Source organism: Amphibalanus amphitrite, unplaced genomic scaffold (genome assembly GCF_019059575.1).
Source record: "Amphibalanus amphitrite isolate SeventyFive unplaced genomic scaffold, NRLGWU_Aamphi_draft 000932F_arrow, whole genome shotgun sequence".
Lineage (NCBI taxonomy): Eukaryota > Metazoa > Arthropoda > Thecostraca > Balanomorpha > Balanidae > Amphibalanus > Amphibalanus amphitrite.
In genome coordinates, this window is record NW_024882426.1 from 121,309 (window position 1) to 146,122 (window position 24,814).

The window sequence follows — 24,814 nt, forward strand, 5'->3', positions numbered from 1 at the left end:
ACACATAAAAGCAACACCAAAGCGGTTACTACAACAAAGACACAAACCAACAATGTAGACAGTGACTGCAACGATACATACGACTCTAACGTCAGAGTCAGAGACTACATCAATACACACATAACAGGCGGAGACTGCAACAGTAAAACACAACACTAACATCACAGTCGGAGGCTTCAACAGCACACAGAACACTAGCAACAATAGCATGGCAGTAACACCACACCAACACTAGAATTGGAGACTGCAACAGTAGGTACACACGACAGTAACACTGAGCGGATACTGCAGTCTGCAACATGACACAGTCTAACACCATTAGACGGTGACTACAATGCACATGTAAAAATAACACCGGGTGCAGCAAATGGAGCATTACACAAGACCACAACAACGAGTGAGGAAACTGTAACAAGATTCATGTAGCATCAGCGTTGTGCGTATTCTTGCTTGCAATGTAGGTACATTTAGTTATGTAGGAAATTAGAGGCGGTGGGCGCCGGTAAAGTATCGGGAGTCTCTGTAAAATGGGCTCGAAGTTAGAGCTATTACGGCTCTCAGGCTCAGTACAATAAATTGCCGACGAGGACGGTATTCAGCCCGTTCACTTGGTTTACAAAAATAATAAAACGTCACTTTGTAAGTAATACGACACTGTCATGCGACACATGCGTTTTTTTCATTATGCTTGGGGCCACCATGACCAATCGTTTACATTTTACAGCGGTTGTGAATGACGTTGGGAATGGAATGCCTATAATTGACATCGAATTGTGTGTCGAGATTCTTAAAGTGGCAATGCTGTTTGACATAATTTTAGCAGGTGATGGAAGACGAACTCAACCCTACCCCCTTCATGCACAGCGCAAGTTCCCACTGCCGCCCGGCTGATGGTGACCGGACCTGTCCGGTTCGCAGCCGCCGAGCTGGGCCGGAGCGAGCCCACCGCGGGTATGCCCGTGCTGCCCGTCCGGCCCGGGAGCGGCGCCGGTGATCTTCTCACGCCGCCGGGCACCGGACGCCGCTCGTGCCGCCCCGCGCCGGCGGGCGTTGCCATGCCCTTTATTGAGCTGACCTTGGCGCGTCCGGCACTGCCAGGAGTCGGTGTTGTGATTGGCCAGGCCGGCGGGGATGGCTGTCCGTCAGTGTCGGCGGCCGGCCGGCCCGTCCCATGTGCGTCCCGTGCCGGTGCAGGTGGAGGATGGCCGTCTCCGGTCAGTAACAGAGGTGGAGGACGCGGTCCGCCCGCAGCGCACCGCGACCAGCGCCGGGTGGCTGTGCGGCTAAAATGGTGGTGACTTAATCGTGCTCTCGTCATTGCACATCTTCAACTTATTCACATCCGTCTCTCCGCAGTGCACACTGAAAATACTACCAATATAGCATCCAGGCTGCGCCAAGGCCTATGTCCGGATTCACTTGAGGATAAACCTCCGCCCCGAGCTCCGTATTTCATACTGACAAGCTTTTCATCGAGAATGGATCGACTAGAAGCTTATTAAGCTCATGTACAAATTAAAATGCACTCGCCTAAAACATCAACATATCACCATTTTGCTGCATTTATTATAGGTAACAAAAGATGCATCCATTGAAAGTTGCAGTACAAAAGGAATGGTCGTATAACAAATTGTATCTAGCATAGTTACGCATTTTCATCTGCCTCAGACACATCACAAAGGTGGCCAGCCTATTATTCATTGTCGACACCACCGACAGTCGTCGACATGCGAAATGGGCGTAAACCGTATAGACGCACTTGTGCCGATAAAATGTCGAAGTCTGATGGCGGTTTACTTATTTGTCGCTTTGCTTTGCCTACGTCTGAGCTACACAACAAAAATATATACACATCATAACTAGCTAAATCAATGCTAGGCAACTGACGCATGTGCAGTAGCTTTTGTATCGAACACACCATCTCATCGGCTCCATAAAGTGCGACTCACATTCTACGAGAAAAAATGTAGGCGGTCTTACCTTACGTACTACAAGGATCTTCATCATTGCTTCAAAAGGCAAGAATGAGTTGTTATTATATCGTCTTATGCACACGTTATCAACTCTGGTGCCACGTCACAGCACTGTTGGACTCAAGGCTGACTTGTAACTGATGAGATTTTTACACGATATACAACCATCAAAACAACCAGTAGACCTAACGTGATACTGAGCAATAATAACAGTTTAAACCGGACAAGTTCGGTTCAATGTGCCTGACCTTGAGCTTCCATCGCCCCTGGCCACACCTAAACTAGCAGCTCAGCAGGAAATAGAACATGAAGCGCAAATTCTCAAGTGAAAAGCCTCACAACAACTGAGCACCGGCGATGCGATGATTGGCGTCACACACGGATGAACGATCAAGCAGAGGTCATTTCTCTTGAAATATCAGAAGTGGATACCTACATTCCTATATCCTGAGTGGTAAAATGGAGGACAACTATATCCGTACAATGCGATGAAGTAAAAATACCAAACAGCCGAGCTTTAACTGCCTGCCTTCGGCCTTCAACCAGAGCGGAGTCTACAGCGAAGACTACAGAGTGCATGCGACGTCCGGAGCCCGATACCAGAATCCGGTCACACAGCCACCGCTCCAGTGATATCCACACTCGTCAATGGGCTCCTTCGCTACCTTATTTTCCACACTCATCATTGAGGTGTCACCGCTCCTGCCATGGTGCTCTCACTTATCAGTGACGTCTTCCCAGCCGGTGTCTGGCCCGCTGTCGGCGCCGGCGATCGGCAGCAGTCACTGGCGGCGGACCCAGCTCTCGCCACTGTTTCTGAAACGGAACGGGCGGGCAGTGAATACAAACAAAAAGTTAGCCCCGTCGCTGGAGGGGACATTAGCACGGAGCAGCGTACCTGTTTACAAGAGTGATAAGCATTAATGAAATCGGAACAACAGCATCAACTCAGTAATCTCAATGTGGGCATGTCATTGTCCGAACTCCGAACCATGCACTGCTCAAACTGTGCTCCGCAATATTCGGCATGTGGCCCAGGTCTGGTACGGCTCAGGGTTCCACTCTGACTCGGCACTTCATAAACTGCTTTGCGCTCCGCGCATTCCAAAGTAGCCCTCTCTGTCCACAGCATTACTCTGTGAAACGGATATCCTGTACATACACTGCACTGGTCCGTAGTCGATACCCCGTATCCACTCACTATCCAGTACCGCGCACCACACGCTCAGTTTCGTCACGTCTCTGTGCTATCTCTCGGTCCCCACATCGCGCACTCCGCAACGCTCACCTCTCTCTCCGTCCTCTCACATTGCGAACTACCCCTGCGCCTCATCCCTTTCCTGCATCTATCCCCTGTGCCGCGTACCACTCGCCCCGCTCCGTCCCGTCCCTGCCCTTCACGGCTCCGAGAACGATAAACAACCAACCCGTCCGAACATTCAACCCGTCCGTCCGAGCGCGAACCTCACGAACTGCCGAGAGCGGCCGTGCTCTCTCCCCGTGAGGCGGAGCCGGTACGGACACTGATAGGTAGCACACGATGAGTCAGCACTCCCCGGTGCCAGGCACGCCGCAGAGCTGCCGCCGGAGCGTGACGGCGCGGCTTCTGCAGCTCACGGTGACTCGAGTCTGCCGAGCTGCGCTCATGGCTGTGGGAACCGCGCCGCCCCGGGGCGGAGGCCGTCCCGAGCTGCGGCACGATCTGTTGACACGATGCAGGCGTCCGCCGCTGCAGACGCGGAAATACGCCGGACACTAATGAGGTGACTGCGCAGATACCGCGAATGGAAATGGGCTTCTGGAAGGCTACATGTTGTGTGCTTGTAAACATGATGGGGTGGAGTAGACACCGGTGAATGTTTATGCATTTGGTATTGAATTAGCGGAGATTGACGGTGCAGCTAATATGCAAATTAACCTTCTGATTCCCGACTTTGATAAGTTTGGAATGTTGGCTAGTTCGTGTCTCTTCCAAGATCCATAAAGGTCACACAACGATTATTCCTCTGTCCAGCGGAGATCGACGATTATCCAGAATTTGAATGACAATATCTGACTTCTAAATGGTACCAGGAAGTTGAACATTCGACAACTCACCACAGCTTTGCGCCTTTATTACACGTAATGCAATGAGCTTTTAGTTAAAACCCAACCATGTATTCTACCCGCGTTTTCCCTTCGACATTCTGCCAAAGCTCCATTAGCGGCAGCCGGGTGTTTCGCTGACAGTGCATAACCGAGGGCAACCGTTCCGTCGTTTCCATCCTCAGGACATTCAAATCCTTCTCCCTAACTCCCTGTTCATGACTGGAAGGGCAACTTTATCCCATGCGGGAAGCTCCCCTAGGAGCACGCCCGTAGCCGGGTGCCGTGAGTGTCAGGGGGCTGGGTGGTCTGTCCACTGGATGGGCTCAGCCCCGACGACTCACTAGGGTGCCCGCTCAGACCAGTGTCCCCCGCCCCGTATCCCATCATCCTTCCGGCTCTAAAATGGTCTCGTTAGACCGAAATATCCTGCCGAAATATCCTAACACAACAAAACAAAAACATAACCGAGGAGACATCCCACACAAGATCGAGCTTCGAGCGTTTGCATCCTATGTGGATGCGAACGCTTGCGGAAACGTAAGAACGGTTCCGAGGTCGATGAATATCTGGGAGGACGCTGCCGCTTTAACCCTATTCCTGGCGGGGGGGGACCTTTAAGGCCCCCCTTCAGGTTTTTCTTGTGCCATTGCCAAACGCCGCAAGACTGAAAGCTCATGCTCGGTGACTTTTTCTAAACATTCATTGCGCACATTTTGACAAAAAAAAGTTGCCGGGTCAGGTCAGGTCAGGTCACCAGAGGCGGTTTGGTGACCCCACCTCAGAAAAGTTTGCAATCACGCCAGAGCTAGAGTTTTTGACCGATCAATTTCTTCTCTTCAGGTTTTAGTTAGGGTACCAGTATGTGCAATTTGTATATCTAAGAATTTTCATATCTGTGACCTGAGGTCAGGCCAGACTCGTGACCTTTACATTGCAAGCCTATGGGAAAATATTGAAACGCCTCCTGCTTCGTGTAAACAAGTCAAAACCACCCAATTCTTTCAGTATTATGGAAGATTATCTCATTGGTGATGATCCTGGTGCCGCTAATTGACAGGGGTACCGGCAAAGGTCATCTGAGGTCATGTGACGTCATAAATCGTTTTTCTGTCAATAAATCACGACATGATGGTGCTGAAGACTTGTAAGTGGTACCAAACTGCTCGCCTGGTCAAGGCGCGTCGTTTGGTATGCAGCATGACCATACCCCACAACCTCATTGATGAATGACCTGACCTTGACCTCAGGTCAAATTTCAAATTGACCTGTGAAGGTCATCACATACTTATTTCGCATCGCCTCGGCGAGAGCAACAAAAATGTATTGGTTTTATGTCTCTATGTTTCTTAGTTTAAAAGTTATATAGGTAACTAATTCCAAAACATTTTATCGTTGATGACCTCTGGTGACCTCAATATTGACCTGACCTGAAAATGTTTATGTAAAAGTTGTAGATCTTTAAACGACCTATCAAACGCCGTTTGCCGTTTGTAGCTGCGAAGTGTAGTTTTTTAGATCTGAAGGTCTAAAAGTATCTCGCCAGTATCTTGTCCCGGCGGAGCCCGCCAGGAATAGGGTTAAAGGAAAAGGGCCACCTTTGTGAAATATGAAGATATCGTTGTTTTTCATTTTGACATTATTATTTTTCATTTTCTTTTTAAAACTGGTGCCAGGAGTGCACAATTCGCGAAAAAGTATTTAAAACTATTTAACATATTGGTACTATGTTGATACTCTCTACGGCACCTACTGTATGATGGCATAGCGATGACGTCACACTCAAGCCAATCAGCGTTCAGAAGACAGACTCGTCGGATTGTGTCAGATAAGCTGATTGGTTAAAGCTGAGCTGGTTGGAGCTGATTGGTAAAAAACCAAAGCCTCGCCGCGGGTGGCTGTATTGTCGGACTCGGATAAGAACGCATTCCTGGGATAAGGACGCATTCCTGGCGTATTTTCTCTTAAAATTGCCGATAACTACGAATTGAGGCCGAAACCGGCCGTAACGAGGTAGACAGATAGGTTTTCGGACACGGGCTACAAGATGGCTATCTCAGTTTCAATCCCCATGTTAAAGGTGGCCCTTTTCCTCTTCAGGTTACGCGTTACAAAATCACCCACGCACTTTTTCAGTCACATTAAATGAATAAATAATGACATACTAGCATTCTGGATACACGAGTTTCAGAGCTTAGTCCATACTCGTACCGCCGCGTATCTTATCAGCCAGCAGTACTTCAGTGCCTTCTCAATCCCACCGCCCCGCCGACTTACCAGCTGTTCCGAGTCGGGCACGCAGGCCAGGAAGTTGATGAGTTCGTGGGTGGACACCGTGCCCGGGAAGAGCAGGCCTTTGGTGAACTTGTAGCTGCCCATCAGCATCACGATGTATCGGACCGGGAGGAGGTAGCAGAGCGCCGTGGTGCCCAGTAGGAGCAGCACGGCCAGCCACGACACAAAGGGCACCACAAAGTCCGCCGTGCTGCGGGACGACCGTGGATATGGGTCAGTCGGAGGGAGACACGACGAGACTATTCATACCGTGTAATCTGTTTGAAGGAAATAAAGATAGATAGTCTTTGAAAAGGAAAAAAAATCCTAATGCATTCTAACAATATAAACAGAACAGTTATAACCGGTCCCCATGATACACAAAAACGCCGGTAAGATTCAAATAACACCTGGAGGACGACAAAATTGAATCTCTATGATAATGAACAAGAAGAACTGTTTCATTCAATTTCATAAGCAGTGATGAAATATTCATTATTCCTATCACGTACTTGAGTATTCGTTCGGTGAGGGAGGCCAGGTAGCCGAGCGAGGTTTGTACTAGTGACGTCACTTCCTGCACCGAGAGAACCTTCTCCTTCAGAGTCTTCTTCTCGTCCTGGGAAGAGCGAACCAGAAACATCATGTAATCTCACCCGGCATAACAACAGTCATGGCCAACGGACTAATCTAATGTAATATGATTACTTTACCAAGCATCGTCTGCACGAATGCATCCCTCCACTCCATCATCGTTCGAAATCATTATTTTGCCTACCTATAATTAAATATGAGACATAGATGTTACATAATTCCTATCATCACTCGCCAGGCTAATTGCGAATAATCTGCATTAAATGGATACAAGGGTGCCGGGTCTAATCGTAGCTCACCGGCAGGTACCGCCAGTAGCGGAGGTCCACCTCCAGAGATTCACGGGAGCTGCTCAGATCCTGAAACAGGCGCAGCGCAGTCACAACAGCGGATATATCACTACGCAAAAATAAAATCCGCAGCTGATTGGTAACAGGATTTTATTATTTTATTTCCATCAACACAGCCCGCGCACGTGAGGGCTCGATTTGAGGTTTATCGCATGCAGATGGCGAAACACCCGTCCTGAACCTCGCGAGATTATTTCACGCGACAGAAGATGGCTTATGACCATACAAGGTGAAAAGCCGCAGTAAGCATCATGCGCTAAATATACACCCTATACCGGAGCTGCGCAGATCACACTACCCCTCCCGCATGTCCTCTACCGGAGGATAACCGCCTCCCAGCCCGGGGACCACACGCGGTAAACACAACAGCCACAGCAAACACCACACTAGTTATATACCGGAGATCAGAGCACGCTACCTCGTCCTCCATTGCGTCGTCCTCCTCCTCTAACGGAGGGTCGCCGCCCTCCAGCTCGGCCTGACTCTGACCGCGGAACGACGACGCCATCCGCATCTGAAGACAGTTAATACAGCACGATAGAACGATAAACCATATAGCTGCAGCCTGCAGCTGCGCTAGTAGACATTTGAACATTCTAATAGTGCGGAAGCTACCATTTTCGACCATTTAAGAAAAGCAAAATATGGCGAGCTCAAACTTTCCATGCAGTTGTTGATGTTATGTTTACGACATTCTACGACGCCCAAAGACGGCGAGAAGACCGACATCAGATTCGCAGCGTGACTCAGAAGATAATTAACCTCTTAGTTGAATGCCATAGAACTGACCATCCAGCGTGCGAAGACGGCGAGCAGCAGGAGCGCCGGCACCATGTACAGCTGGAAGCAGTAGGTGACGCACAGGAAGCCGATCCACACGGAGACGGAACGGGGCGCCGACTCCCAGGCCAGTACCCTGCTGTGAGGGGAAGGGAAAGGGGTAGTGTTAGAGAGCGCGGCGCCGACTCCCAGGCCATCACCCTGCTGTAAGGGGAAGGGAAAGAGGGGTTAGGTCTACCACATCAGGAGCGGGGCGCCATTACTCCAAGGCCAGCACCATGCTGTGGGGAGGAGAGGGAGAAGACGTGTTAGATTCCAAGATAAGCGGGTTACGGGGAGGGGGAGGGGCAGGGACATATTTGGAGTGAAATATTAACCACTTGACAGTAAAGAGCCTGCACTCAAATCAAATTACATAAACATCCTAGGAGAGCCATGCTCTTGCAACGGAATATACATTCTTGGACGATACCGCGTAAACGAAATATTTCTTTCGAGAGTTTTCAAAGGATTTCATGCACGAGGCCTTAGCCGAGTGCATGAAATTCTTTGAAAACTCGAGATAGAAATATTTCGTCGCGGTAGAGTCCTATAGATCGTTTTTTTTCAAAAGGACGCTGGCTCCAAGTTCCTTATCGAAGCCAAGGCCATCTATAGAAGGTACAGTCACTCCCCCGCCGACCAATCAGAGACAGATCCTGAGTGACGTCATCCCTGATGCTCGGAAGGGGTACTCCATTCCTTTGCAACGTAAAAATGACTAACTTCATTTGAAGATTATTGATGGCACTCTGCTCATACCGCTCAGCCGTTGATGTCAATGGAAAGCCCAACTAATTTTCCAGCGACAAAAAAGAGCAGCAATATGCTAAGAAATGGCCGGTTTTGAAGATATAGACGATTTAAAACCCCTCTGCAGCAGCAGGAAAGCAACATGAAAACGCATCGAGCTTATATTTTTACTATGGATAAATCATTTTTCAGTAAGTTTTTAGATGTGGTATAGATTAAAGTTACAACTTCATTACAATATTTTCATTACTTGAAACTTTATTTCAAAATAATATTTTCAAAAATGGCAGCTGTTGGCCAGTACCTTGGGAGCGATTGTGGCGCACCGCGCCATTAATTGTCCTGAGGCCCCCTTATGATGTCATCAAAAGTGGAGTGACATGGGCCTGATCGAAGCCCTCACGTGAGTTTTGGCAGCTTCAGCGTCTGGCCATGCTTACCGAAAAAAAAACATTTGATTTCAAATGTTGAGTATCCATGACAGATTGGATAATGATGTAAATAATAAACCAATTAATACAAATCAAATATATTCAAAATACACAATATATTTGATTTTGAATATATTTGATTTGTATTAATTGGTTTATTATTTGATTTCAAATTGTGCACGGTAAGTACCCGGAAACTGTGTCTTGAAAAGTTAGCATACTATGATGACGTCACTGGTGGCAGCAGGCACCCAATGTCCGTACGATGGGACAAAGTTTCGAGAATTTGGGGAAACTTCGTTTTTCACTGTTGCCGAGGTTATAATCGAGTAAGCGGTTTCGTCCATGATAGTTATACGTTACATTGCAATACAAGTTCGACAGCATGACGTCACCACTGTTCTCATATCTGGTTCCAAAACGCACGTATGTGAATTATTGGGAATACTTCACATGTTAAAAAGGTTCAGTTTTTGCTCGTTTTGCTCGCTAAAACGCGTGCTTTTTCGAAAAACATACTTGGAGCCAGAGTCCTTTTGAAAAAAAAACGAACTATAGATATTATTTCCTGTATGTTTCTTAATATCGTTCGTTATTTGCTTAAAAAAGGCCGAAATATGCATAAATAAAATACAGTAACATTAACTACACGTTAAATACTGAAATACTGGCAGTTCTAATTACTTAACAATTCAGCAAAGCTTACACATTTTCTTTAAAACAGAAGCCCTTGATGAAATCAAGCTATCCAAGAAAACCATCCAAGAAAACGTCTCGCGCAAAGTTTCTTGGATGGCTGGATTGCATTGCAAGACTGCATCAACCATACAGGAAAAGCACTTCTACTGTACGCTCAGTAGCCTTGCTTTGCTGTATGTCACTTGGGGCAAGTCTCTATAATTACTACAATCATTCTGCCACGCCATCGCCGGTACCTGATGAAGGCGTGCAGCTCCAGAGCACCCACACTCAGCGCGTTCAGCCGGTTCAGAATCCGCACGAACGCAGACATCTTGAAGCGGACAGGCGGCCGGACGAGCGGCTGCTCGCGCGGTGTGAACGTTCGGAGGGCGGCGCGTACCTGAGGACCGCGCCGGGGTCAGTCGGAGGGCACGGGCCGGGGTCAGTTAGAGGGTGTGGGCCGGGGTCAGTCAGAGGGTGTGGGCCGGGGTCAGTCAGAGGGCACGGGCCAGGGTCAGTCGGGGCCCGAGACGCCGACCTGACCGGCCGATGGGGAGGGTCGGCCGGTAGTCACGATCGGTCGAGCTAAACGGGAGCGGCCGGTCATGGCACCGGTACAGGGCGGAGCAGAGTGGCCGGCGCTGCCTGCAGAACGTGCAAGTCAGCACATCGTGCCCGTGCACGGCAGTATATCAGACCAGATCCCATGAACGGACTGCGGCCCCGCCCCAGTGGCACGACGGGGCGATGACCGTCAGACAACGGCGCACCACAGTGATAACAGATAACAGATGAGCTGCTGAGATCGCCGTCAATGCAAATAGAAAATCTTATCACAAGTCATAGTCACGACTGTGACAATAAAAATGCACATAAATATAAAAATAATGGACAAGCTACTCCAAACACATCAACTTCGCAGGCAGCGTTTAGCCTTGGTTCGCCAGGCATGACCGTATGAACGTGATAAACGGCAAAATTATACGAAGGTACGTATATAATCTAATCCTGAAACATGATACGTGGTATTTCATTACCTGATTCCAAATGAGATCAAACTCCAGGAGAATTTGGGGATTTTTGCCCTTCGCTCTGTGTCGAAGTCTTTCGTCTTTGAGGTGATACCATCGTCGCTTCCCCGACTGTATCTGTAAAATCGTCAAAACGGACTCAATATGGTTCATGAACATTTCACGTTCAAGTGCCTTTTCCAATGAGGACACTTTCAGCATAAGTCCAAATAAACACAAGATTCGCAGGTGTCGATGACATTCAATGTATGTACACTTGGAATAGTTAAAACAGATCGTAATGCGACTTGAACTATTTAAAACAGATGGTAGTGCGAACTTTGAAGATTGTTGGCTGTTAGCACAGCGACAGGAAGCTGTCGACAAGCCCGGAATGTATTCGTACACAGACCGATACATATCGAAGTCAGTTGACTAGCGATTAAGTATACCTGCAGCAGTGGGATGGCCAGCTTTCCAAGAAAGTCCACGGCGTGATCCTTGTCCTGATCATAGACAGTCACCTCCAGCACGCTGTGAATGTCGTTCACCTCACTGCAAGACAAAACAGCACCGTTACCGTCAACTTGAGGGTGATTTATTGGATGGGCATTTGGGCAAATGGATTTGCAGGGCCAACGCAACAAGCTCTGCTTCCGCAGGGACTGCCCTTGTAAATCCTTCCATTCAAAAGGTTGAGACAAAATTTATTCTAAAAAATATGGTCATAAAGGCACTAAGACGTAGACGGTTCAGTGCTGCAGTAAGGAGCCTCTAGGGCTCACTCAAGGCTTCCCATTCGCTAAACGTTTTGGCTTGAAAGTAACACTTACAAACTGAGCATGCAGCGGCCGGGGTCACTCACAGACTGAACACCTTGTTCCAGTAGGGCTCCAGCGTCTTGTAGACGGTCTGCGTCTGGCGGCGCCTGTTTACCAGCTGCAGCACGCAGAACGGGTCCGAGCGGCCGTTCAGGTCGGCCGCGGCCAGACCGCGCGCGCGCAGTACCTTCACCGAGAGGTGGCCCACGGGCGTCAGGCGCTCCAGCGTCCTCGGAAAGCTCTGCGAGAGTGGGGACTCGTCAGTTACTCAGTCAGTTCGGGAGGATGAGGGGCGACACTGTCATACGGGATACAGGGCGAGACAAATGGCGCCTATGTGACTCACCGTTTATTGTCGTTTTGACCACGGATGACAGTCTTATGTTTCATCCCCAACATGGGTCTGTTTCTCCCCTATACATGACCGTGGTTTTGAGTTTGACCGAAGCAGCACTGACGTATGATACACTGATGCTCTATGATTCTGTTTCATTCTCAGTGGCGCCCTCTGGCTGATCACGACCTATTTAGTCAGCAGTATGTCAGTAAAGTATCACAGCTTGATAGTTATAGAGATCACGTTGGACACAATAAGGGCTATACCTGTTGGTCGCACCAGACGTTGCACCAGCACTGGTATGTAACAAGCAGTTCGTGTGTTTGCCCTCACTAGCTGCCGTATCCGTGTGTCTATGTTTACCCTCACCAGCTGCCGTATCTGCTGGTCCGTATGTTTATTGTATCTGGTAACCCGTGTGTTGGCCCTCACCAGCTGCGTACCTGCTGGTCCGTGTGTCTGCTGTCTGCCCTCACCAGCTCTATTTGCAGTGGTTCTTGTCTACTCTGTCTGCCGGGCAGACTGCCCTCACCAGCTGCCGGATCTGCTGCTCGGTGTGCGGCGGGTCGTGCTGGTCCGTGTGGGCTATGTCTGTCCTCACCACCCGCCGTATCTGTTGGTCCGTGTGTCTGTACGTCTATTCTCACCAGCTGGCGTATCTGCTGTTCCGTGCCTGTCCTCACCAGCTGCCGAACCTGCTGCTCGGTGTGCGGCGGGTCGTGTTGGTCCGTGTGTGCTGTATTTGCCCTCACCAATTGCCGTATCTGCTGCTCGGTGTGCGGCGGGTCGTGTTGGTGACAGAGCAGATCCGAGGCCGTCTCCACGTGGGTGGTGCCGGATATGGTGATGACCAGTCGGACGGCGCCGGCGCCCTCCTCCAGCGGCACCCACACGCTGTGCGACCGCTCCGGGGACAGAAGGGACAGGTCCAGACTGCCGCTGTGGTATACAGGATTACAGAGTCAATACAGTACAGAAGGGACAGGTCCAGGCTGCCGCTGTGGTATACAGGATTACAGAGTCAATACAGTACAGACGGGACTCAGGTCCAGGCTGCCGCTGTGGTATACAGGATTACAGAGTCAATACAGTACAGAGGGGACAGGTCCAGGCTGCCGCTGTGGTATACAGGATTACAGAGTCAATACGGTACAGAAGGGACAGGTCCAGACTGCCGCTGTGGTATACAGGATTACAGAGTCAATACGGTACAGAAGGGACAGGTCCAGACTGCCGCTGTGGTATACAGGATTACAGAGTCAATACGGTACAGAAGGGACAGGTCCAGGCTGCCGCTGTGGTATACAGGATTACAGAGTCAATACGGTACAGAAGGGACAGGTCCAGACTGCCGCTGTGGTATACAGGATTACAGAGTCAATACGGTACAGAAGGGACAGGTCCAGACTGCCGCTGTGGTATACAGGATTACAGAGTCAATACGGTACAGAAGGGACAGGTCCAGGCTGCCGCTGTGGTATACAGGATTACAGAGTCAATACGGTACAGAAGGGACAGGTCCAGACTGCCGCTGTGGTATACAGGATTACAGAGTCAATACGGTACAGAGGGGACAGGTCCAGGCTGCCGCTGTGGTATACAGGATTACAGAGTCAATACGGTACAGAAGGGACAGGTCCAGACTGCCGCTGTGGTATACAGGATTACAGAGTCAATACAGTACAGAGGGGACAGGTCCAGGCTGCCGCTGGGATACAGAACACCGATACAGAGATAATATAGTAGTCAGGACACCAATACAGAACTGTGCACAGTGGCAGGTGCAATCTGCCGCTCCAGGTCGTGACTCGTGAGATGAACAACGCGAGATAACGATGCAGTTTAATAGCACAGCTGTTGACAGAACATATCATTAACAGTTCAAGCACCACTAGACTCACCACCTTGACCTCACGGCATACGGCAGCTGAGGGGGCGCTTCTCACCTTCCCATGAAGTCGTCGACGGTCATCTGGTCCCTGTCGAACACCTCCACCTCTAACCGCTGGCACCCGTCCGGGTAGAGGTGGAAGCAGCACTCCTCGCCCCAGTACGGACTCAGCGAGTGACCCACCGTGTGGCTCTTGAACTTCTCCTTACCCAGTCTGGAAACGAGATAGGTAATGAGACTACAAGTCGTGGTGATGCGGGTATAGAGAAGCTGGGAGGGTTGGATTGTATTCTTGTAGATGTCCCTGAGTGGGCTCAGGACTCAGATCTGTCGGCTCTCAAGACTCGGGGCCCCACGTAATCAGACAGATGCCTACAGCACACAAACAAAAAGATTGGAACGCATTCGGTATGCACATTGGTGTGATAGCAAAAAATTGTTCTTCAAAATTTAATTAGTGCCAATTCAAAAAAGTTGCTGATGTATAGTCACTAGGCTCATCGCGACTGACCTCAGTTTGATCATAGGATCGTCGTAACCGGCCCGCAGTGCCACTGACCTGAGTTTGACGTAGGGGTCGCTGGTGTGGCCCACATCCATGGAGAGCAGGTCACGCCCCTCCACCAGCACAACGTGAACCACATGACTCCAGGCCTGCTGCCGCTGCCTGCCCTCATCCCGACACCGGGAGCTGCCCTCCAGCTGAGGAAGGCGATCCGGAGAGGACAGGTTAGACACAATAAAACGGTGTCCTGCAGCCGCTGCCTGCCATCATCCCGGCACCGAGAGCTTCCTCCAGCTGACACAAATCGAACAACAGAACCACACCTTCTCTGGTCTACGGGCGATATCGCCCCCGGCGGCAGGCCGAGTCTACAAAGATCGGATCGGATCTACCTTCTCTGTCAGGCTGAGCACATTCGCGTCACTTTCTCTCACGCCCTTCCCGACCTGGCTGACACCCAGTCATTGGGTACTTCTGAGCCTTCAATCACTCGGGGGTCCAAGTCACTAACCCCATATATTGGAAGCAGGGAATCGCAGAGGCACGACAGTCACCAGGATGTTGGCTAAGTCACGCCTGTCTCCCCTGCAATATGTATATGATAACTGTCCAAAATACAACAGCCAAGCAAACAGCGAGCTTTTTTGAAATGTCGTGTTTTAGGCATAGCATTCAGGAGTGACTTGGGACACGTATTCCACACACTAAAGGCGTTGTGTGAAAGTTTCGAGTGGATCCGAGGCGTCCCGAATATGGGCTGAATTTGAGTTGAAGCCGGGTTGCATAGGGCTGCCTATGTATGGGCTGTCTTGGCGGCATTCCAGACACTGGCAGCCGACTGACCTGTTCCATCTCGTCGTCACTGAGAGGCACAAGACGAAGCGCCAGGCTGACTGTGCCCAGCGGTCCGGTGACGTCACCCGCATCCAGTGACGTCACCACACCCTGTCCCGGTGACGTCACAGCGACCTGGTGGCGGCTGGTGAACGTGACGGTGGCCTCGTCCGGGTCGGCCAGGGCGACCGTCACCTCCTGCTCCCTGGGGAGGAAACACGCTCCATGTCAGATCGGTAGGTGTACGAACAGGGCACGAGAGCACAACACGGCGATATTCGGAAAGATGTGTCTCAAAGCACTGTGACTTGTTCACCTGATCTTAGCCCCACTGGGGTCAAATGTAAAATGTTAGGGATAAGAAACTCATCAAAACACTGTTAATTCACAAAAATTAGCGCAAGCAGCGGATTCACAGCTTTCAGCCCGGAAAACGTACAAGAGGAAACTGCCCTCTTTCGAAACCTTTGGTTATTCAGCACATTGCATATTCCGGAACCTAAAGTGAAATGGGTGGTTCTGAATAAGCATTCGAGGTCATGTGACGCAATTCATGGCTCATTTGCGTATTTCCATTACGGATGATTCAATTAATTATCATTGCTCTACATGCGGCGACGTATTTGATAGCGAACTTGCTAACCAGTTTACATAACGAGACATTGACATTGCACATGCAAACACGCAGTACCAGAGCAATGCCTTTCCCGATAGCGACACTCGAAGCCTTACGAAACGAATACAACACAACGCACTAGTCAAATTCAAGGCCAGTGGGCAAACATATGCGACAGCGTGGGCCTATGAGTCAGTGCCTGCAAAGCTGTAAGTTCGAGTGGGTTCTGGCCGGGGGTGCTGCTGCAAATGGGGATGGCATCGCGCACTCACTGGTCCAGCGGCAGAGAGGAGAGGTCGATCTTCGCCTGGCCCAGAAAGTCGTCGTTCAGACCCCAGTCGTGGTCATAAACCTGGAAACGGTCAGAGATCAGTAAAAAGTGCTATCACTGCAAAATATCGTATTGAAAATTGCGTTACATGATGTACAGGTCTCGCGGGTTTTAGCGGTAGGTTTTGCACCTAGAAAATTTAGTGTACTTCAGGCTATATCTTCGTCGTCTTAAGCTTTTAAGTATTGAAGATGCGATCGACTTGTTGGGTAACAAGCCGGCCATGATCGTGTAAATTGGCTTCATCGTAGATCGATTAGTTTCTAAGATATAACCGGAAATGTAAAAGTGCAAAACCTAGCGCTTAATCTCGCGAGACCTGTACAAAGCAAGTCCACAAGTTCGACGTTTAGAATTGCAGACAATAGCTCACCTTGAGGTTGAGATTCTTGAACTGCCTCTGAAGGACCACCTGAAACGTCTCATTCCAGACGGGATTCAGAGTTTTGTACGAGATCGAGGATTTGTACACGGTTTTTGAGCCCAGCTTGAACTTCACATACGGGTCACTGGTGCCTGAAAGGTTGTAAAAAGTAATTAGGAACAGTCAAGTTGGCAATATACACGCATGTGTAACGGAAGGCGAGCCATCCTAGACACAAAGAACGACATAGCAGGTTCGTAAGCTATCTATAAACAATATAAGCCAGGAAAGCATTACAGGTGCACAGCTAAGACACTCCCGGGTTTCCTGACGGGTAGGCCGCGATAAAAGCCTTACTGCCTTGCCTTTATGCAACGACGCGTTCAAAGTGCCGCATATGGCAAAGTGAAATTGAAAACTGCACCTGCACCATTTGACAGAAAAGACAAATCCCAAAACGCTGAAATTTCCATATTTGACGGTCCCAGGACGACAGGGAATGAACCTCGTCAAAAGTATAGCAAAAACTTCTACACATGCGAACTACCCCGTCGACACATGCCGTGAGCAAATGCCACCCAAACGAAGGTACATGCTGCCGGCTTGAAATGGAATTTTCACCGCGCTGACTTCACGGCCTTGCGTGTAAAACTACATGCAGTTGACTGGAGCTGTTTGTCAACCATGAGTGTAGACGCGGGTTACAAGTGGTTTAGGAGCAAACTTGAATCGCTGATGAGTGAGTGCATACCCAAAGCCAGAAACGTCAAGTCTAAAAAGAACGTTTACATGAATAGCCGTTCACTAAATCTCAAGAAGAAGAAGAAGGTACTGTGGTCAGTGTACATGAGAACGCAAGACCCCATCGACTATAGCAGATATAAGATTTGCAGAAATAAGCTTAGGACATTGACTCGCCAGTTAAGGAAAGATTTTGAAGCTAAGATATCAGCAAACATGAAAGAAAACCCGAAGGCTTTTTGGAAATATGTGAACAGCCGCCGTAAAGTTAAATCAAGTATTGGTGATCTAAGAAACGACCAGGGCCAGCTTGTTAGCGAGGAAAAAGAGAAGGCCTCGCTCGCTCCTGAATGACGTCTTCTCAGGCGCATTCACTATTGAAAAAACGGATGTCGTGCCACAACTAGCAAACCGTTACACAGGGCCGCCGCTGATCGATATACCAGTTAACCTTTTCACAGTGAAGCAAAAGCTTAAAGCACTGAACCCCAATAGTGCCCCAGGAGCTGATGACATTCACCCCCGCGTTTTAAGGGAATTGAGTGGTCCTCTCTCCCTTTCCTTGACCTTACTGTTCCGAAAATCGCTTGAAACTGGGTCTATTCCTGCAGACTGGAAGCACGGTAAAGTCATACCAATCTTTAAGAAAGGTGAAAAGGAAGACCCAAGAAACTATAGACCTGTCAGCCTCACATCTGTTCCCTGTAAGATTCTCGAGTCGCTCATTCGTGATTGTTTAATGGACCATTTGCTGTCAAATGACCTGCTGTCCAAGGACCAACATGGCTTCCGCCCGAAGCGATCTTGTGATACGCAACTGCTTGACTCTATAGACTCATGGAGCCGCCTGTTGGAGGACAAGACGGAGGTCGAAGTGATTTACCTTGACTTCCGAAAGGCGTTCGACTCCGTCCCACACAAGAGACTGATAGGCAAGCTGCGCTGTTATGGTATTGGTGACCGAGTGTTGTCTTGGATTGAATCATTCCTGGAAGACAGAATGCAGCAAGTGTCCCTATATGGAAACCTGTCAGATTTGGTCCCTGTGCGCAGTGGTGTGCCCCAAGGCTCAGTGTTGGGCCCATTGCTCTTCTTGCTCTATGTCAATGACTTGCCAGATGCTGTCACTTCAAATGTGCGAATGTTCGCAGATGACACAAAGCTGTTCTCAGGCATCTCTTCTGAACATGATGTGCGGACATTGCAGGCAGACCTGAACGCCCTCGTGGAATGGTCTAGAACTTGGCAGCTGCCATTTAACGAGAATAAGTGCAAAGTGCTTCATGTTGGTGCAGCCAAGGACCACCACTCATTTCAAATGGGGTCGGACAGACTGACAAACACGTCAGTCGAGAGAGACCTGGGTGTGCAGGTCGACTCAATCTTGAAGTTTCGACAGCAAGCGTCTACGGCGGTCTTCAAAGCGTCTCAAGTTCTTGCGGTCATCCGCCGGTCCTTCGCCTTTTTAGATGAATTTACCCTGCCTCTTCTGTTCAAATCTCTCGTGCGGCCTCACCTGGAGTTCAGCAGTCTTGTTTGGGGTCCGTTCAATAGAGCTGATCAGAAGGCAGTCGAAAGGGTTCAAAGAAGAGCCACCCGGTTAGTGGTGAGCATCCGCCACCTTCCATATCCTGAAAGGCTGAAGAGACTGAAGCTCCCGTCACTGTACTATCGGCGTAGACGCATGGATATGATTCACGCATACAAGATGCTGCACGGCCACGTTGATACTGATCCTTCAGAGCTTCTGGCAACGAATCCTGAAAGGCGAACTCGGGGTCACACACTTAAACTACGGAAGCCTCGTGCAACCTGCCGTGCCAGACTGAATTCATTTTCTGTGCGGTGTATTAACGATTGGAACGGGCTTCCAGCAGAAATTGTACATTCGCCCTCAGTCAACGTCTTTAAGAACAGGCTGGATGCACACTGGGAGTCGATCTGGTACTCCATTCCTGTCCTGTAACAGACTGAGTACTAAGTGAAGTTATGGAAATCGGCGAGAACGGGCCCTACAGGACATCGTGCCTCTTGCCCCGATAACACGAAGATGATGAAGATGATGATTGTGTCAAAAACATTATCCGCAATGAAGCTCGCACGGAGATCCTGACCATCCAGGCGTTATGCTTTTAGTCTGGTCAGGCCATCAGGGGCCCAATGTGACGGGCGAGACCGATGTAACCGGTATGGTGCGCAGTAGCAGTGGCGTATACGTGTCAGATCGAAAAAGGACAGCGCGTACCGCATGCAGTGGGCATCAGGGGCGGATCCAGAAAATCTCCAAGGGAGGGGCCATTAGAAACCAGGAGGCCCCCATAATCCCACCTGTTGGAGGCCCCATCTTCCCACTTGTTGCCCCCCCCCCCAAAAAAAAAACTGCGTCTATTGAGCTTATCTAGCTGTTCAGGCAACATCTCAACATGAATAGCCACTTTATTTTCAGGAGGCCCCCTTTTCAGCTTTTTAACTTTTTATTTTATTTTTGAAAAAAATCGGCCAAGGGGGGGGGGGCCATGGCCCCCATGGCCCCCCCCCCCTTGTATCCGCGCCTGGTGGGCATTGACGTGCCACGGTGAAGGAGGGTGGAAGGCGTAATGCAGCTCTCTATAACCACACTGGCCGGCCCGAGACACCTCACTCAACATACGTAACCCGAGCTGTCAACAGCCAAAGGCGCCGATTTAAATCCCACGGTCGGAGAACGCCCAAACGTACCGCAGCTGTCCATGGCCACCAGGTGGCGGCCATGCAGCAGACGCACGTGCAGCACCAGGGTCGGGATGGCAGCCGGCTCCGCAGCGGCAGCGGCCGAGTCCGCCTCCCCCTGGTAAAACAACAGTACAAACACAGCTTGTCAATGGACCGGGATCTATGGAACAATACATCACGACATGAATCGGGTATTGGCTCGCGAACGAACGATCTATATAATTCATCGGCATCACAATAGAGATCAGCTAGACACAGATTACGCTTTTGAATCAGAGTTCCGGCAGTCCGTGCATCGGTCGCAACCGAGAGACATGAGGCATTCAGCAGGACAGTAATAGCCCGCTTCCTTTCAGCGCTGCCAGTAAATGACTCAGTGCGGTTGGCTGCCAACCAGTCGCATGGATCGGTATCTTTGTAATCCAAATGTCAATTGTCAAGGATCTTTTAGTTGCTCCCGGGTTCAGCAGTAAGTTTCGGGTATATTTCCTCCCGCTTGCGCTGAGTGCTCAGCACTTTTCCTCTGCACTTGCGTATCTAATCCCCATCAGTGTTTTTCCAGTCCATACATATCCTCAAGAGCTCACTTTCGTGCCATAGCCGTCCCCACAAGCCCCGCTCCGTATCTTTTCTATTCCCAGAAGCCCTTTCTTTCTATCCCCGGCAGTTCTCACCTGACCTCCATCCTCGTCCTCCGGCTCCTCATGGCTATGCCTCAGGCCGCGGCGGCTCGGTGACACGCGGTGTGCCAGGGCCGGCACCCTGCGCTCCAGCTGGGCAGCCAGCCGCGGCGCCTGCCGCTCCAGACCCGCCGCCAGCCGGGGCACGTGCTTCTCCAGGCCGGCCGCCACACGAGAGCGCAGCCGACCGCCCAGCTCCGCCGCCTGCGAGTGCATCTGACCTTGAGCGGGGAGGCCCGGCGGCGAGCCAGCCCACTGTTGCACGGTGCGCTGGTTCGGATAGGCGGTGTTTTGAGCACAGCACACACTACTCACACTGCGTCCAGTCGCGACACACGTTAACCCAGTGCCTTCAGAGGACCTGGACGTGGCGTCACACTATCGTCACCCGGACGCGCCCCCCGCGGCGTCACCGTCCGCCGCGCCGCGACGCCGTCGACTGCCGACGGTGGCTCCACCGGGCGGCAGGACGACCACGGCGACGGGGGGGGGGGGGGGGAGGGTGTAACCGGTGGGGGCGGGGCAGGGCTGGTCGGTCGGTATGCCGCTCCCGGGCCCCGATACGGAAGGATTGAGGGCGGCGCTGTATGTACCGTTGATTTCGTGCAGCACCCCGAAATGACGACAGAGCCCGGCAAAAACGAATCAGCAGGGCACTTGCACTTGCTGGGAGGCGTGGTCTGAAGCTACAACAACCACAGCCCGTTCTACTACACTGGTCACACCACAGTAGTCCCGTAATACCGGGTCAGACCACACCGATACCGGACCGGAACTACCGCCCAACTGAGTGTGAAACGGGTGTGAAAAGCTCAGCTTTCGCTACGTAGTGGGAAAGCGAGTAGCGCCTAGCGGTAGACCCGTCTAACCACCGAACCAGGAAACATTCGTCAACGCTATACGCTATAGGTCACTTTTCGCTGCCTCAGCCGACCAGCACACACGAGACGGGCAGCTTCGATCTGCGTACCCTTGAAAATAAACAGGCGGGCGAGGGCCGGGGGCGGGGCAGGGCGGGGGCCGGGGGCGTCGCGAAGAGTGGCAGGTGCGGGTCGTAAACTCAGCCGACTGTTCTGCTCCGAAGGTCGGTGGTGACTGCGGGGCACGACCGACGACGGTAGAGAAACAGGACTGCGGAGCGAAGGTAGACGAGGGATTGAGGTTTATTGGCTTTAGTGGTGGCAATCAGGCATCAGTTGTTCGACGAACACGAGGAAATGTCATAAAGTTAATCAACTCATGCTTGGCATCGTTTCTGAGCATTTCGTCACCGGTCACGGATGAAATAAAAATTTTATCGCTTATTTTTACCGACATCGCTTATATTGGGAGACATTGATCTTCTTATCGAGCAACTCCAAATTATGCTATTTAACGAGCGGTCTCAAAGATATGTAGGAATGATTGCCAACGTTTTCCGGTCGATGGGCGGAGTTTCACCATATCGACCTTCACATTGAAGTGCATATTTCGTTTTATGTAACGAGTTATGCTTGTATGTAGGTAAGGATCGAGAGTATGTATGTGCACATTGGCAGCGCACTCTAATGCCACCGTGGTAAGCTGCACTAACGGGAGAACGTTTGCACAATGATAAAACCTTGGATAAAGCTGCCGTACCGCTGCCACGCACTCGTAACTCGGCGAGCGAAACCGTGCATTTCGGTGACGGTTAAAAGCCCGACATAACAGTTGCAGACGTTGTATTGTTAACCTTACAAATTGTCCATGATACATTTCTATTGAAGGCGGTTTGCTCGATGAAGTGCCGATTCCTTACCACGGTAATTGTCCGAATATATCTGAGCACCGTGCACTTGTTTACCAGTCACAACTGCTGTGCTTAAAAGCGACAGTGGGACAGTGTCGGACCTCCCATCACCGAAATGTGCCCCCGAACAGAGCACTGGCCAGTCTTTGTTCGCTCAGTAACGAACCCCAACCACTCCAGCCGAGTGTTTCAGCCTCTTCCGCTCACTGAGCGATCATCACACGCCGGTCGCGAACGGCAGTCTTGCAGACCATGTCTTCCATGCAGCTATCTCTGCAGCATTTGTCGCGCAGAGCGCAGTCGCCGTCGTCCTCGCAGAGCCGGGGCTGGCCGTTCCCCTTCACCCCCGAGAGGCAGGGGAACAGGCGCGGGCAGCGGCCGGGGTGGACGATCGGCACCGGTGACCTGCCGCGTCAGAGCAGTCCCGCGGTCGGCAGGGGTACAGACAGCTCGACCCAACAAACCGAGGGCATGAGGAGAGAACAGTGGAACATGGGAGGGGACAGTCGAGGAAGACCCGTTCGTTTCGAATGTGCTTCACAGTAGGAGAGATATGACGAGAGGCACTAAAGAGGACGGATAACTTTCATTGCAAAAACGTTTATTTAAATGGCGACAAGTCACCTAAGCCACTGACAGTTTCAAAAACATTATTGTAGGGGTGATCTCAAAACAAAAATAACTGTTGCCTTGTGCACCAGACAAAACGAAGAGAATCTGTGCCTCGCCCACTCACACCTGTTTCAATCTGCGTTTGTTCGTGCCTGAACGTGTGAGCAAGGAGGCATACCACTGGTGACAGCGGAGCCCCGTGAACTGCCCGGCCGCGCACACTAAGGTAAACAGTAAATACCCACCGTCACCTCCGACCCCATCAGCTCCAGCCCCGCGGCGACGAGCCTGTCCGCCGCGCGAGCTTACCCTTGCATAGCCGTCTTGCAGACGCGCATGTTCAGACAGCCGTCCATGCAGCATTTGTCCTGTTCCGCGCAGTCCGCATCGGTCTCGCACGGCCGCGGGGCGCTCTTGGCGGCCTCGCCGGGTTCGCAGCCGTCCACGACCGGTGGGCAGAAGCCGGCGTGTTCAGAGCTCTGGCAGCAGTAGGTGTCCCACGTCGTCTCCAGACGGGAGCGCCGGCAGTACCTCATGCAGTTGGACGGCGGCGGTTCCTGGGCCGAGACGACGGCAGCAGCGGCGGCGAGCAGCAGCACGGCGACGGAGAACTTCATGGTGACCTGGAGAGGGTCACTACGATGGCAGGCTGATGGGGCAGAGAGCGAGTCGGATCGGAGCGAGGTGATGTGGCTCGGACGGCGGCTGAGTCTGGTGACTGCTGACTGCGGCAGGAGCTGGCGGTGCGACCGTCCTGTATACCGGACAGCACTATGACCTGGGCCGAGCAGCCCCGACTTTTATACCTCATCTGACCCCTGCCCAGGCCCCATTGCGCCCCCTGTGACCACCACCAGTCTGCAGTGCACTGTGCATCGTGCAGAACCTCCCGGACATCAGTGCAGGGGTTGCAGATGGGGATGCCAGCAGGGGTGCACATGATGACAGAGGACTGCGTACCTGGGCCAAACCCAGGTACCAAAGGTCCGGAGTGCACCTGTACCGGTCCCGGGAGACCAGCCGCTACCGTCACCTTTTGGCACGTATCACCTGACCGGGACGTGGTCTCACCGAACTGACCGGGGCACGTGGACAAGGTGATGGACTTGATGTCAAGGAAGATCAATGTCGAATACAACTGCTCCAGTAGCCTCAGCCGACAAGATTCAAGTGAGCTCTTAGCTAAGCATTGACAGCAGCAGCGGACACATCACATAGTCAACATCATAAACGATGCACTCCGAACGGTTGTAATGTATTCAAAATGATCGTCCTGAATGGGAAGCGGAGCTACACGCATATCCTACATGGTGCTAATCGATTGTCTGAAGGGTTTCTTTATGTGCCGTGAAAGCTCCCTAAGGATCGGTTGTGTTGCAACTTGCAAGCTTCAATGCAAAAATGTCATCTCGAATACGCGAGGCATGCTCACAGCGATCTAGCACCATAAGTGCAGGGGAGCTCGGTTTTGTTTATGTAGACAGGTTGTCGAACGACTTTGGTTGCCTGAAGTTGAAGTTGAAGTGCTTCCGGCCCTTGGCTGGGAAGCCATACGGGGGGGGGGGGCCTTACAGGCGGCCCAGCCGCCTCAGGAGCTCCACCAGCTTCGTCGGGTCTCCCAGCGCTTCC

General features: G+C 51.1%; 2 protein-coding genes across 3 annotated transcripts; both read right to left on the reverse strand.

The window, feature by feature from the left end:
• Positions 1–1,548: 1,548 nt before the first annotated feature.
• Positions 1,549–21,238, reverse strand: LOC122368217 (multiple C2 and transmembrane domain-containing protein-like). 2 transcript variants are annotated; one of them, XM_043341949.1, is made up of 18 exons: positions 20,797–21,238; positions 20,129–20,237; positions 16,679–16,821; positions 16,247–16,326; positions 15,368–15,563; positions 14,579–14,721; positions 14,075–14,233; positions 12,881–13,067; positions 11,836–12,032; positions 11,423–11,525; positions 10,998–11,108; positions 10,215–10,360; positions 8,066–8,195; positions 7,695–7,790; positions 7,226–7,285; positions 6,845–6,951; positions 6,336–6,543; positions 1,549–2,789 (listed from the first exon to the last, which is right to left on the reverse strand). In XM_043341949.1, exons 1-18 carry the CDS (start codon positions 21,016–21,018, stop codon positions 2,697–2,699), a joined length of 2,490 nt encoding a protein of 829 aa, XP_043197884.1. In that variant the 5' UTR covers positions 21,019–21,238; the 3' UTR covers positions 1,549–2,696. The 2 variants fall into 2 exon arrangements, with proteins under 2 accessions (XP_043197884.1, XP_043197885.1); XM_043341950.1 differs by having other exon boundaries at positions 6,336–6,486; positions 6,848–6,951; positions 20,797–21,225.
• A 1,074-nt stretch (positions 21,239–22,312) lies between these two features.
• On the reverse strand, positions 22,313–23,944 carry LOC122368218 (WAP four-disulfide core domain protein 5-like). Its single transcript, XM_043341951.1, has 2 exons — positions 23,495–23,944; positions 22,313–22,978 (listed from the first exon to the last, which is right to left on the reverse strand). The coding sequence occupies exons 1-2, from the start codon at positions 23,800–23,802 to the stop codon at positions 22,777–22,779; spliced, it is 510 nt and encodes a 169-aa protein (XP_043197886.1). The 5' UTR covers positions 23,803–23,944; the 3' UTR covers positions 22,313–22,776.
• Positions 23,945–24,814: the final 870 nt, after the last annotated feature.

Excerpts from the sequence above, each read along its gene's own strand:
- LOC122368218 (XM_043341951.1), bottom strand. The coding sequence starts at position 23,802 with ATGAAGTTCTCCGTCGCCGTGCTGCTGCTCGCCGCCGCTGCTGCCGTC. Across the intron at positions 22,979-23,494 it reads TGCAAGACGGCTATGCAAGG|GTCACCGGTGCCGATCGTCC; the intron begins GTAAGCTCGCGC and ends CTGACGCGGCAG.
- LOC122368217 (XM_043341949.1), bottom strand. The coding sequence starts at position 21,018 with ATGCACTCGCAGGCGGCGGAGCTGGGCGGTCGGCTGCGCTCTCGTGTG. Across the intron at positions 10,361-10,997 it reads TTGATCTCATTTGGAATCAG|GTACGCGCCGCCCTCCGAAC; the intron begins GTAATGAAATAC and ends CGCGGTCCTCAG. Across the intron at positions 2,790-6,335 it reads TGCCCGACTCGGAACAGCTG|AAACAGTGGCGAGAGCTGGG; the intron begins GTAAGTCGGCGG and ends GTTCCGTTTCAG.